We start from the raw sequence: 14,882 nt of genomic DNA, 5'->3' as shown, positions 1-14,882 counted from the left end.
CAGTACGGAGCTGCGCAGCTCTTTGGTCTCTCACAGCATCACAGGCATCTTGTGATGAAACCTCCCATGCTTGGCATTAAATTAGAGCTTTGTTAACGCAACACATTTTTCCTTAATTTACATCTTCAGTGCTTTATTTGTAACTAAGCAGAGCATTTCATAATGTAGCCTTTTAGAGGAAGTCCCAGATCACTTGACTGGTGGTAAATGATTCCACTTGCCCTTAAAAGTTTTTGCTAATCTATTCACACCTCTTCTAAGAATTCACCACAAGCTGTTCTCCAAACATATGTACATTCTGAACAGTGGCAGCACGTGCCTGGAGTAGACCCTGAAGAGAATTTGATCCACTTCAGAACACCGAGTTAAAGCAGCATTTAATATTAGCAGGCTTGAATTTTTCTTAGTTCTGTCAGACTACATAATGGATGAGACTACAAGTGAAAAATATTAAGGTAAACAGGGATTTGTAGAGATTTTTTAACTATTAGAAATATGGGAAATTGGTGAGATACAGTTCATATGCATATAAAACATACTGTCCTTCAAACCACATACATAGGATTTTTTCTCTAGTCTTATCAAGTCATCCAAAATGTGATACCCAGGAGTGATGTATATGCATATGTACCTTAGAAAACATAAATCCTTCCAAGGCAGAAGTCAGAATCCTAGCTCCAAAAAAATCTAGCAGAGAACAGCAAAGGCACAGAAGCATTTCCTAACAATGGATCTTATGGGATCTAACTTTTCCACAGTGTGTTTTTTCATAAACTTGTGACTTCAGGAAGATTTGAATCCTGAGAGTATCAAAGCTTCTGAGATATCTGAAGCCACCAACCTCCCCCCCCAAAATCTCCCTCAGATATTTACAGCATTTGTGTCAGGAACACAAACTGAAACAGAGCACCTGATGCTTTCCCAGAAGGTAGCTAATTGTGCAATGATCGGCTCTAAACTCATTATCCAAAGAGAAATTAAATTAAAAAATTAGGAGACAAAATGATTCAAAAGAAATCTTTGCTTTTAGAAAGTGGATGAAGTCTGCTTCCAGAAACTTACTGATAACTACAAATGCACATTTTTCTCTATGTTAATATTTTTATTTGATAAAATCACCCACTTTTGCTTTCCATGATCCAAATTAACATCCTTCCCACATCTTCATGTCATAGAAAAGAAACAGTGGATTCTGTGGTCTTTCACCTGAGGGTCCATACGCCTGGGTCAGCTGTACACGAAGCCAGAGCAGTTGCTGAAGACAGATACTGCTTCTAACACTATAAATCTATCACCCTTAATTCTAAAACTGTATATATCTATCAGCTTCTTTTTTTTTTTTAGAAATAAATATTTCTCCTCACTTGGGAGACCCATATGCTAGAAATAGCTGATTTTAAGATGTTAACAAAAATAATTCTTTTCTGGTTTAGACCAAGAATTTTTTTACACCTATTCAGCCCTTTTAGACATAAATGTTGAGACTATATTTGGCAGAAAGCAATTTTCCTGGGTCTTTTTTTTCCCTTATATAGTAGCTAAATGTCAAAAATGATCAGTTAAGGGGAAAAAAATCAAACCTCTATCTATTAAACCCCATGGCAGATAAATTCTTTCAGTCTTTTCTAATGTTAATGGATATAGATAGTAAACCAAGCAAATGAACCTTCCTCAGCCAGCTGTCCTATTCAATGTTATACAGCTGATCATATGAATATGTATTATACCCTCAATTCTCAAAAGGTGCAAGAGTTTTCATTCAACCAGCAGGCTCCAGCATATCATATTTTAATTGGGTGAATATATTAAATGTAAACATCTGTAATTTCATTGCTACTGAATAATATAAAATTTGGGAGCTTAAGTACGGCAGACTTTCCATGAAGGCTAATACTAGAATCAAGATAAAATATTTTCCTGAAACTGATGGTCTATTTTATGTGACACTCATTTGGAAAATAGAAATCTGTGGCATGCTGCATGATTGCAGATGACAATAACCCCTTTTGTTTATAAGGTTAATGAACCTATGAATTGAAATATCCCATTGCATGCTGGTACACAGCATATTTGCTTGCATAGCACATGCATATGAAGATAGGTGTGCACATGTTTTAGCAATCTGAAGATCTAAATAAAATTAATGGAATTTAGCTACTTTTACTCAGGCTTCTCATGAAAGCAAAATGAGCCCTGTGGAAGTATTAGGAAAACCTTGATCCCCTTCCCAGGTTTGTGCTAAGAAAACTTGCAGAGTCTGTTCTTTGAAAACACAAGAGCAGCACCACTAGGTCCAAGTGATCTATTCAGAAACAGGCTGGAGGACAAGTCATCTGTAGAGGGGAGTGTTTTACTTATGTCCATGCTTTATTTTCCAAACCCCATCAAATAGCTCATTGAGTATTTCACTCCTGTAAATTGCAGCAATGTATTTTCAGTGATATTAAAAGTTTCTTTCTCTTCTCTAGCCTATTTCACTAGTATTAATTGCATATATTGATTTGCAAAACTAAATCATGTAGCAGTTTCTTTTAGCTCCAAATGGTACTATCAGTTAAGCAAGCTTAGAAAGTGTGTTTTTGTAGCTGAAGAGGCAGAACAACAGCTCAAACCTGAATGTAAAAGCTAAGCAGAAATGAGAAACCAAATTCTTTGCTCACAGGTTGCAAACACCTTCCACAGGGAACTCACACTGCGGGTGGGTTTTCGCTGCTGTGTTCCAAAGGTGTCCAAGGTGGGGTAGACAGATATCCCAATTTCCAAAGCTCTGTTTTCTTTAGCATTTGCAGATTGGTCACAGAAAATTGTGCCCCCAGGCACCATCTTACCCAGGAAGAAACACAAGTAAAATTGCAGCACAAATAACTGTCTCAAATCACAGTTATCATTGATCAATAAGCCGTTTTTTATCTCTAAACTGCAAGGAGTTCAAAGAAACTCTGGGGCTTAATGGGACTTACTTTACAATGCTATTTTCTGCAGTCAGCAGAGGCTTATCTTGGAGTTATGGTTTTTATTTAAGACTGCATCTTTTAAGAAATGAGAGAATCTTTTTTTATTACACTCCGTTTTATCTTGTTTTGAATATCCAGCAGTCACTGGCATATGCAGTGTATGGGTAAATTAAATCTACAACTCCTCTTTTGCTCAGCAGGAGGATCGTAACAAGAATGCACCTTATAACTGTGCTAACTGACAGTACCAGCTACAGTAAAATTCATGGAAATATTGCCAATTTTCCAATTTCACTGGAAGTTGTCAGTAACAAGATCTGTTTACGACATATTTCTGCATTTCTACAGAAATTAGGGTGTTAAGACATTTATAGAGGATCACAAATTCTTCTCTTTGAAGAAGCTGCATCCCAAACACATGCAGTATGTTCATGTTCACCATAAAGGTCTGGGACAAATTCATCTAGAAACCTCCTTTGGCCATTTCCAGCTCGGTGCCAGTGTTTTTCCATGAGATGCAGATAATGAACTTGTCTTGATACCCTAAAAAGCTTCACAAGAATGGAGTTTTACCACAGAGGACACACTCTAGTATTATCCTAAATGTAATTCACAGAGTAGATTAATTAATTCAACTTCATTATTTTAGCTGTAATATGGCACAACACTATCTGTGAGACGTCACCGCAGGCACTGCTGCATCTCCATACCCTCATGTGTTGGGGACTTGGAGAGGACAGCCCCAGGAGGAGCCCTTCCTCAGAGAACCACACATCATGCAAGTATTTTTACTGGGGGAAGTATGAAGGTATTCCTCAGGACAGGACTTCATAGATAGGCTGTAGTTCGCTCAGTCTAGCCACTTAACTCCCCAACTGAACCAGGGCATCTAAAAGATCTTCGTAATTTGATGGGCAAAGGCAGTTCTCCACAGAGCTGTGAGGTTACATCAGTCCAGATTCACCCCATACTAAAAGTGAAAGATTAGAGTCAGCTTCCAAGCATTCTGGTGGGAACATGACACTGAGTCTGCAAAAGAAATCCCACTGGAGGTGACAAAATTCTGATAAACTATGCATAGCCTGCATAGCAAAAGAAAGCACAGAGTAAAGTCAAATTTTGGTAGCCTGTATGGAGAGGGGACAAGAGTCAAAGCACCCTTTAACTTATGGATGAGGCCTGGAGGAAAACATGATGATGTGTTTTAGGAGCAGTGGAAGTTAATCCTTTCATTAGGAACAGGTCAGGAGCCTGGGCAGGTGTTTTTTCTTTTCTTAATCTCTTAGCACTCTAAGATCCTCAGTGCTCCTCGCTAGCCAAAACAGCTTGCTCCTGGTTATACCACTCAAGCACAGTTCTTTATTTATCCACTTTATCTTCTTTGATAGGATGGCTGACCTTGTCTATGCCCCTGCTTTGCCCTGTGAAATCTCTTCATTCAATCCTTTTCATTCATTTTCCACTCCTGATCTTCCCCACAGCAGAACTGCAGTTTGGTGAAAGATAATCCCCTGTGCAGGATTAGAGAAAATCCCAAGCAATGCTTTGATGAAAGGGAGTCTTTTCTACTGTTACAGAACACAGGAAAAGAAATGTGCCACAAGAACTGGATGTTTAAGCAAGTACCAGTAAGTAAAAATTACATCCAGGTCTAAAGGCAGGCTCCAAACTACTTAACAGTGAGTTATTAAAATGACAGCTACTACAGCGCTGCCTATCACAACATGTGAAAACATATTCTATTCCCTGATTATGGCTGTAGCCTGCCCTTGCTGTGCCTTGATCAAGGGTTAAAAAAAAGCACTTTGTATTTTGAAAATTCCCGCAAGGCAAAGTTTGTAAATCAATAGTAACAACAAACCCCTTGCAAAGTGTATAGAGAGAAAAGTTAGCCAAGACCTCAAGCTTCTTGGAACACAATGACATCCTTAATTCTGGTTGCTTTTGAGCCTTTTGTAGCCCTTTTTCAGGTTAGAGAGAGCATGAAGGCTATGTGGGAAAGGGATATGAGACTCGGAGCCCTGCTACTTTGACTTCACAGGGTGGTCCTACAGTTTCACAGACAGAGACAGTTTTAACTCACTTGGCAAACAGAGGGTGAGCTTTTCTGTAACCCTTGAGCTTCCGGTCACCTGCAAAGCAGCAAATCCATGAACCTGGATGTAGCAACTCTATTGGAATGACTACAGTTTCACCAGTGCTTGAAGAAGAAGCAGCTAGTGGCACAAGGCTTACACTCCTGTACTCAGAAAGAGCAATTTGTTGGACTGTAAAACACAGTTTACTTTCATTGCATGATTAATTACCTTCTTGAGTAGAAGTGGTGATTACACTTCCAAGTCCTCAAGTCTTTTGGTTTTTACAAGAAAGTAGAGAACGGAATAGAGTTATCAAAATAAAACATTCTTAAATCAAAGGAACTCTTTTTCACTTTGCCCTGAGTATGCTCCCAGTGAGACAACTTCTTAGGCTATGCTATCCCTCGTAGTGCCTGGCACTACAAGAGATTCCCTTTTCTGACCTATTTTGCCCATTTTGATTCTTTCAGAGTTGTTTTGCAATTACAATATTAACATTTAACTGCTTATGATTAGGGTACGTCTGCACAGTAACATTCTGTGCCACGTGGGGATACATCAGCTAGCAACGAGATCACTGACTTTGAAACCAGAGACACTGGAACTATAGTACAACATTTCACCAAATCAACATACTACTTCTATGAAGTGGGTGACTACAAGGTGCTTGACATGGTGCCATGCAGATCTATATTTCAATATTGATATAAGCTATATATTGGACATTATACCTCCTATATCTGGTTGATACTTTCCTACAGTTAATATGCTTTCTATCCCTGACTGTGTATTTTAATCAGAGGATTTGAGGTTATTTCAAGCTGGAACAGACCTTAGGAGGTCTCAGTGGCTGCTGCTGCTGTTTTTCTGTTCTGTCTTCTACCAAAAGGCCTAAAACTTGAATACTGTATTCTAGATGTGTCCTAATGAGTGCTGAGTAAAGGGGGATAATAATTTCCCCTCAGTCTACTTGCTGTGCTCCCACTAATTCAGCCCAAGTTACTTCACCCAAATAAATATCAAGAAAATTAACCTCCCTTAAACTAAAAATAGCCAATGATTTTTAGACTGTTTTTATTCCTGATGACAGATTATGCAATTTTCAGCTTTTTCTACTATAGTTTTGCAACAGAATTCACATAGAAAGGGGATTTTCTTCTCTGTTCTGTCACTGTCTACAGCAAATGTCATGTTTTTGTTCATTGCTATTCTTCTAAACTTAGGATTTGGGTGCTCTTTGGATCACTGAAATTCAATGCAGTTATTATTTGAATAAATTCACTTGTCACTTCCATAGCAGACTGCCATTTCACTTTAGTAATGGAGATGTTCAACTGAGGTTCAATAGTGGCTACCTATATAATTGCTTGGGGAGAAAGGAAAGTACCACTGGAACATATTAGAGCATAGGCAGCAAAGCAGGATCTTGAACTTGGGTCTGCTGTCTTCAGCAGAATACTCCAGTCACAGATTTCTGGTTGGTTGGGCATTTTCTCTTCCTCTCCCCTTTCCCTCTCCATCTCTCCCAACCACAAATTGAACCTGTGAAATAATTTTCTCGAGAAATTCGTGGCTGACTTAACTGATGAATATGTAAGAATCTCAGTGTCCTCTATGGATACTTTTTTCTTGTCTGATCTTCTGCAAAGAACCTCCAGTTGGCTACTATATTCAATAAAGTGAAAACTCAGAGTCCCAAGAGACTAATTATCCATGGTTTTGTTACAATATTAATTCTGTCAATCGTGGAATTTTAAAATTCAGCTGAGGTAATGTGAAAAGCAACTCTTTGAAAGTGCATGATCATGAAATACTGCAAAGAACTTTTCTGAGATCATTTGCTGTTGTAAGATACTGCTTTTCAGTACTCGCTTAGTTGCATTTCTGTTATGTTTGGCCCTAAAAGTTGAAATTGTGATATTATTTCTTCATGAACCAGTTTTGGGCAAAAGACCAGTTCCTTCAAAATATGTTGCATTAGGCTGCAACTTGCAAAATGGCAAATGCTCTCACTTGTCTTGGTTTTTCATCAGTTAGCGTTTTTCATTATCATTCACAGTTTCAGAGGGACTTGGTGGATGATGTGAATGTCTCCCAGCAGAAAGCCTTTTATGCTTCTTCCTTCCAATGGGCTCCACTCTCAGTTGGTTAAATGCCATTTCAAACACACAAAGGAAGCCCTGTGCCTCCAGTGTCCGCTATCGAAGGGCCTAAGACTCCTGCAGGTCCTATGTCAAATCTGCCTGACCTCTCCTTAGGTATACCTTTGACATCTCAAAAGACTCCAGATGCCTCTATAAAAACAATAAAGTTGAGCTCCAGCAAATATTATTTTCTGGACAGAAAGTGAGCTGTAATTATTAAGGGCAGATCCTGCCATTATATACATCCACTCTCTTTACTCAGCAGTACCTTTTACACTATCTATACCCCAGGCAGTTGAAAAATCAACCTATCTGCAACTGTGTCTAACCAGCTTTCCTGTTTTCCAGTTGCTTCTGCAATGTCCTAACTGGACAGCTGGTGTGATTGGGCTTGCTGTGATCTAAGCTTTCATTTCAACTTCCTGAACTTCATCTTGATTTAAAAAAAGATTAAGAAAAAGTATAATTCAGTTGCATGTGGGGAATAATTTTTTCACATAACCCTATTGGTTACTTGCACTGTCTCTTTGGGATATAGGAACACACTAAATCTACTTCATGGGTCAGTCATAATGTACCAAGTACCTGAAACACAGAGCCCCAGAGGCCAGAATAACCTTTGGTTTTGTCCAAGACACAATAGACAAGTAAACCATGATCCTGGAAACACCCTAAAGAGTCTCTTCAGTTTTAATCTCTGCAGTGATTAATTAGCAGATTAATTCTGGGCAAACTTGGAAAAATATAAACTGAAAAATGTGATTTACTTACTTATTGTGGACCCAGATTCAGGCCTGTTCAGGGAACTGATGATAACAAAGCCAAAGCCTTCATTCTCCTTGCGGTGGATCACTACGTCACTGGTTTGCAGGCTGTGGGAAGCGAAGCCCTCAGGGGGTGTAGCATTGCTGCTAGAGACAGCATGATTACTGTTAGCGTAAGTAGTGTAGTCACTTCTTGGAGAACTGTGGTGCGTAGACACTGAGCCTGGGCTTCTGCCATTCTCTGGGCATGGTTCTCCTACAACATAAATCACACCAGTATTACAATCTGACTTGCTAAGTGGCCTGGTGACTTACAGTACATTTGCTAATGCAACATGAATACAGTTGACTGTCTATAGCCTAGACTACTACAAGTATTAAACTAGGAGCTGTAACAGATGCAGGGAGACAAGAATCTACACAATTATGCAAAACATTGAAGAGTAATCAGACAAAGTAAGCATGAACACTCACTGCTAAGCTATCTACAAGAGAGGAAAGTAAGAAACACTGGCTATCTGGATTGCAAAACCATTAGCAAGCACTACTCCCTTGTCTGATGGTTGATCTGTCATGAGAAGGAAAATGTGACTGTCTAATCCAATATAAAATTATCTGTGTTAGGATTAAAAGAATTTAAGCAGGCAGCTAACATAGATTAATTAGGATTAGCTGCATAATGTTCTTCTTACAAGTTGATTAGCATACTCAGAAGATGTTCATGGAGCAGTTAACACAATGAAAAATAATCACAAACAGTTTTTCTGTGGGTGTCATGACAGAAGAGGTGGTCACTTAAAGGCTTTGAAGACGCTCTTGTGTGGCAAGTTCATAAGGGCAGAAGTGAAAATGGAGCCCATCCACACTTCAGTATTACTTTGTAGTAATGGTAACAGGCAACAAGTTAAATCTTGTGGGATTACACACTTTTTTTTAGTACAAATATTTTGGCAATGGAAAACAGTAAAGTTACACTTCCAGATGGGAAAAAAGATTTACATTCCTCACAGACCTAAGCTGTTTACATGATTCAGCATGTATTGACAGTTTTAATACAGAACTATCAGATGAATCTAAGTTTTCTGTTTGGAGCAATGAGAGTGGCAGCCATTCTACTGAACATGTGAAGAGCTTCCACATACACACATACATTCTAGGAAGACAGCTTGCAAATTAGACCTTCAGTGTGTATATATTAATAACATAAACATCATCCAAGGACAAGCTGTTGTTTTCTCAGTCAGGTGTGTCCTTTAGCAGTCCTTCTGCAACTATGAAATAAAGTGATTAGAGAGAATAAAGAGGAAGAAAAACAAACAATTATTATACTCCTGCATTAGAATTGAAAATCTGCAAGAGTTATTGAACCAAATCTGCAACTAAATGCCATAGTCAGTGACAAGAGAGATCTCATTTTCTGGCTGTCATGTTTCAGAAAGCTGAATATTGTTTATGTCAGTATGGCTGCAACAGAAAGGAAATTATCTTACCCTGAAGAGTGACCAAGAGCCAGCTTGGCCATAAAAGAATGCAACTGAATACCATTAAGTACAGGAAAAGAAAGATAAAGGAGGAAAAGTGTAAATGGCTATTGATTGTCAGCTGTGCAATAGATATTATTCAGAAGTATTACTTCTTGCTTCTGCCTGTGAAAAGAAAATGGCATTTTAATCAGCAGTGTTCCAAATACCACATTTTCCTAGTACTTTTTTTTTTCCAGAGCTTGTGAATGATGATTTTCTGCTCCAGATCTAGGTAAGTATCTGTGCAAAATGGCGATTCCAGGCGAGGGCTGAGATAGGTACATCAGTTATTAGGTAAGGAAAGCCCCAGATCCTTCTGTTGCATACATTCACGCTGGTGAGAAATTCACACAGAATCAGTTGGCCTGCTGTGTCAGTATAGCATCTTTCAGTCCTGCCAAACATCGGTCGTTCCAAAAATTTTTCCACAAAGGTTATGTTGTAACACACCAAATTAAAATCCTGTTCAGCTCCTGAAATGCTTAAACATTAATGAGTTATACACTCTACTCCCCGGTGTGGCACTCTCAAGGCCCAAGAATAACTCCAGGTGTTTTACCAGCTTGCTTTGCTTTCTGTGCCAGGAGACCAGAGTGTCTCGTAGACTCTTTCATTTCATACGAAACAAGCAGCAGCGAAAGCTGGCATCCACTCTGTGCTAACCCTCTTGCTAATCTTGCCTGCAGTCTGTACAGGCGGCTGACCCGGGAGAGGTGCTAATCGCAAGCGCCCGGCGGATTACCTTGGTTATTGGCCATTTTCCTAGTGCTGGGGGAGCTGCGAGGGGGTGTCGCGCCCGGCGGAGGGGGACCTTTCTGGCTGGAGGACTCTGGAGTCAGTAACAGAAGAAAGTCAGTCCCGCGAGACTGGCGCTGCGGTGCCGCAGTGGGAGGGGGACTGCGAAGACGGGGGTGAGTGGGAAGGCGGCTTTTTGGCAGGGGGACGAACGGCGCAGGCAATGACAGCGGATCTAGGGCACGGAGAGGCGGAAGACAGGACAGGCTTGGGAACGTGGTTTTGCTCATTTCTGGTGCCTCAGTGAAGTGTACTCACCACCACAAATGTTTGAAAAGTTCTTAAATAAACTTATTTCCTTGGGTAAGCAAAGGTTGCAATGGAACGGCAGAAAATTCTCCCATTAGAGCTTTAATAGACACTGCCACACATTTTTTCCAGGTTTGAGTGATTTTCAACAATTGAGACCGAGCTAGTCTAAAGGTTTAATATACTTCAAATTCTTCATAGGATCATTGAATGGTTTGGGTTGGAAAGGACCTTTAGATCATCTAGTTCCAGCCCCCCTGCCATGGGCAGGGACATCTCACCCTCAACCATGTCATTTTAGGTTTATTTACTGAATGTGTCTACTTGAGGATTCCGCCCTGTTCCTAAGAGCCACTTGTGCCATACAGAAGGTTTTCAGCCAGCTTGTGTTGTAGTCAGGGGGAAAATTCCAGATGACATCAGTGAGACCAGAAATGGGCTTTTAACAAATACAAGAGTGAAATGAGTTCCTGCCCTAAACAGTTAACAGTCTTTGAGCCTTTCTCTGATTGCTTGTTGACACAGCCAGCTTTAACAGCATTAACCTAGGTGAACGTTTTTTCCCAAAAGTGGACAAGAGGAGACAGCACAGATCGAGAAAGCATGGAACAAATCCAGAGCACTCATGATCACCACACCAGGGTTGCCAATATTGTTTCCCCTTCCGAAGGAAACAACACTCAGTGGTAGCGTTTTTATCACAGAAAGAAGGGACACACATTTACAATTATTCTGTCTTCAAAATGACACAAACACTGACTTTCACTTTAATTTTCTCTATTTATTTTAACAGCAGCTTTCACTCACCTGTGGGTAGCACCTTTCTCCTCACAGTAAGATTCACTTGCCCATTTCGGGCAGCGTTATGCATAAGATCAATCACATATCGGTGGGTTTTGCCGGCCACGGGAATCCCGTCTACATATACCAGCTCATCACCAGGGTGGAGACGACCATCTCGGTCAGCTGAGCCCATGGCAATTACTGCTCCAATAAGAATCTAGGCAGTAAAGAAACAAAATCCTGTCATATATACCCTGAGACTCCAACTGAGTGCCATGAATGTTGCAGTGATTTTCCCTTTCTTTTGAAATTAAGCTAGTGGTGTAGTGCAGGTGAAGAGGTCTGTGTGTGTTTGAAAGTTGTGCTTATCCTCTGTGGGTATGACTGAAGATGCTTCCTTGCCTTTGGTGAGAAGATCTTTCCTACCGGTGTAGATGTGCTACACCTGAGAATCCTCATCTAAGGATGATCTACCTGGTATCTTCCAATTAAGACAATCTGTCTATAAGGAGTGTTGAGTTTATATAGACTACATTATGCAGATGATCTAAACAGATTAATTCCATGTCAGGGTTAATCTGCATATTTCTTACGGAAGTTTCTTCACTGCTGCATAATTTAAGCACCCAGAGTAATGCAATTGAGGTCTGTAGTGGAAGTAACTTTTCTTTGGAAAAGAAGTGCTATATTAAATATCGTTACTCATAATGGATAATTGTTCAAGTAGTGGTTGATTAACAAAATGGAAAAAAAGTGCGAACTTACTCTGGGCAGATGTTGTTTTCCCAAATTGATATTTAAATGTAATTTGTATGGGACATATAAACTTGTGAAAAATCTGCTCAAAACCTTTTAATGACTTTCTCCACTTTCTATGCATATAAATTCACATAATTCATTAGAAGAAGACATATGTATCTCCCCTGTGGAATAACTGGTAGAACAGTTGAGACTGATTCAAACAAAACGTGCTTTCTTTGAAAGAATATTAAAGCATTCACAGAGCGTGTTCCAAATTTTCCTATCTCTTGTTCAGTGTGAGAGTGAGCACAGAATGATGGATATGACATGCCGTTTGACAATCTCTTTCAAATAATAAAAGATAAAAGCTATCAAGTCTTGCTTTTCATGATGAACTGCAAAGGCTAGATATGGTAGGGATGCAGGTGGTCTTGTGATTTTTGTGGTTATAGCTGCAGAGTTGCAAGTATCCCAGCAGAGCATTTAAATGAAACTCCATGTGGAGCCTGAAGGATTTTCACCAGTTTCTAGCCTCTCTTTGGCTCACTTTTGCTTTCAAAACTTAGCAAAGAGAGAAGACGATGCAGCATTTTCCTACTTTCTGGTGTTCTTGGGATCCTGTTAAGCAGTGCCAGGCTGAGTTGCCAGACAGATTCTTTCAGGTTCTCTATTCTGTCCTTCGAATAGTGAAAGACTATACCTCAAAGCTTTGGAAAATTCTTTGTGCAAAATCCAACTATGAATCATGGATTTATGCTCCTTTAATGGCTTAGAAAAAATGCTGTCTGAACCTACATTTAGCTGGATCTCCACAAAGTATTCTCTAAATTTTGCATTCAGGCATCTCATATAAGTAAGAACTTTTTCCTAGTTATCTTGGGAATACATGGGTGATAACCCTCTGCAGCTTGGAATATTGTAGGGACTGCCTTCTTGTGATTTTACTGAGTGTTTGTAGTTTCTTTATAATTGTCTGCCAAAGTATGGAATAATTCATGCATCTTTAACCTCTGGAGAAACATACATGTAGATCATAGCATGTAGTTCTACCAGTATCTACAGCAAAGTGCAAAAATTCTTTCTAGTTTTGACTATTAACTAATTATTGCTGATATTTTACATACCCACAGTGAAATTGGATTGTGTTACTTATCTCAGTGGTGGAACTGACTACTAACATAAGCATCAAAGTCTTACTTTAAACACTTCAGTTAGGCCTGTTTGTCAAGGTGATGGCCATCATATCTGTTATGTGATATATTTAACTGCAAGAATAACTTAATTTTCCTTCTTTCACCTTTTCTGTGTCTGAACTTGTTTCTTATTCAGTATCTGCTCATTTCACAGCTGAGTGATTTCCGTAATAGTTATAAATTCTACAAGCAAAACACAAACTGGAAAATTATTTATCAGTATTATATTACCTCTATTAAGCAGTTTCACACTGGCATGATATTGCTTTGAATGTATGAGGAAAAGGATGATGACATGTAGGCAATAAAGAGTGTGTTGTAGAAAAAAGGGAAAGTTTCAGCTATTGCTTGAGATTAAAGGTGAGAAATGCTGGGATTGATTAGGAAGATTGTGACAGAGCATAATGTGTAATTGAAGCCCGGGTCTATTAACTCATACGTGTCAATCTATTTTGATACTAACTTTCAATCTATTTTGATACTAACTTTCTTTGTGATTCTTGGTAATTATCTGACTTTGTGTTTCAGTTTCTCTGAATATAACACAGTAGCTTCACACGCACATCGTAAAATTTAAAAGGTCTGATTCATCTCACCTAATTTTAAGTGTCTGTGATTTCTAAATCCAAGATAATAATCTAAACTCTGTCTAAGCAGTGTTAAAAATAGGAATTTCTAAGGCGTGGTCTGCAGTACCCTAGTGTTTTGCTCTATGGGCATCTGTTATGCTTTAGAAATGTCTGTTTCTTGGCATTGATTATAAAAGGATTATAGACATTCATCTTGCAGGCATTTTTGAGAAGAATCCCAGACAATCTTTGCTGAAAAGGTGAAACTCTCCATGCAATTATGTATATGTTCCTGTGATCCTGAGTTTGAGCTGTGCAAAGTATACAAAATACTTCTCTGCTTCGGGACAGCAATTTGCAAGTTCAGTAAAGTTCCAGTTCCAATATATTTGCAACCTCTCAGTGATATTATAATTCACTCTAGCAGAGTCAGATTAACTCAAGTTACGGGGAGATGTGATAAATACCTGCGGTGGTAGGATCTCATGAGATTTGAGAGATGATTTGAAGTGGCACAACCCACGGTCTTGATATTTGAAATCTCTCAATAAATTTAAGTAGTTGGAAACCATAGTTATGCTTACAAATACGGAAAGTGGAGTAGTCCAGCAGCCTTTTCTACATCTAAGGTGCCAGGTAGCTCATATAACTAGAAGGAAACTAACCTACAGTCTCTCTATGGTGTCAGTATTGTCCTTCGAAAAAAACTGTGTGTGGATTTGGCTGCTTTGAAAACTTTATTGCCTTATGCTGAAGAATCCATATTCCTTTTTAGAAACTGAACCACAAAGACAAAAGGCAAAAAAGCTTCCTTTTGTTCTGTGCTACGTGACAGCACAGCAGGAGAGCTGAAACAAACACTTCAAAGTGTCTCAGTTCTTGTTTCATATGAAAAGCAGTCATTTGGAGGACAGGCAGAAACTGCCTCTCCTTTTCTGGAGGTGAAAGAAATGGGAAGCTGCAGGTGGGCTGTTCATGTGGGACCAGGGAAGCAGTGGAGGAGAGAAAACAGTTAATAATTCTTGTATTTTGAACAAAAAATAGATGGAAATTAACAAAAGCGGAATACCTCTATTGTTTTGAGTTTTT

The 14,882-nt window shown here is 39.2% G+C and overlaps 1 protein-coding gene across 2 annotated transcripts in view; it reads right to left on the bottom strand.

Moving 5' to 3' along the window:
• The window catches only part of MAGI2 (membrane associated guanylate kinase, WW and PDZ domain containing 2), a gene marked incomplete at both ends in the record, with an annotated part of 757,046 nt that overhangs the window by 53,713 nt on the left and 688,451 nt on the right, over positions 1-14,882 (bottom strand). Inside the window, 3 exons of one of the 2 annotated variants that reach the window (XM_080629386.1) lie at positions 7,948-8,196; positions 10,206-10,292; positions 11,315-11,507. In XM_080629386.1, coding sequence (XP_080485512.1) covers positions 7,948-8,196; positions 10,206-10,292; positions 11,315-11,507 — 529 coding nt within the window. The remainder of the gene's footprint in view (positions 1-7,947; positions 8,197-10,205; positions 10,293-11,314; positions 11,508-14,882) is intronic. The other variant, XM_080629387.1, reaches the window with a different exon arrangement.

Source organism: Psittacula echo (genome assembly GCF_963264785.1).
Source record: "Psittacula echo genome assembly, chromosome: 1".
Lineage (NCBI taxonomy): Eukaryota > Metazoa > Chordata > Aves > Psittaciformes > Psittacidae > Psittacula > Psittacula echo.
Note: the sequence above shows the minus strand (reverse complement) of the source record. Positions and strands in the feature narration are given on the sequence as shown.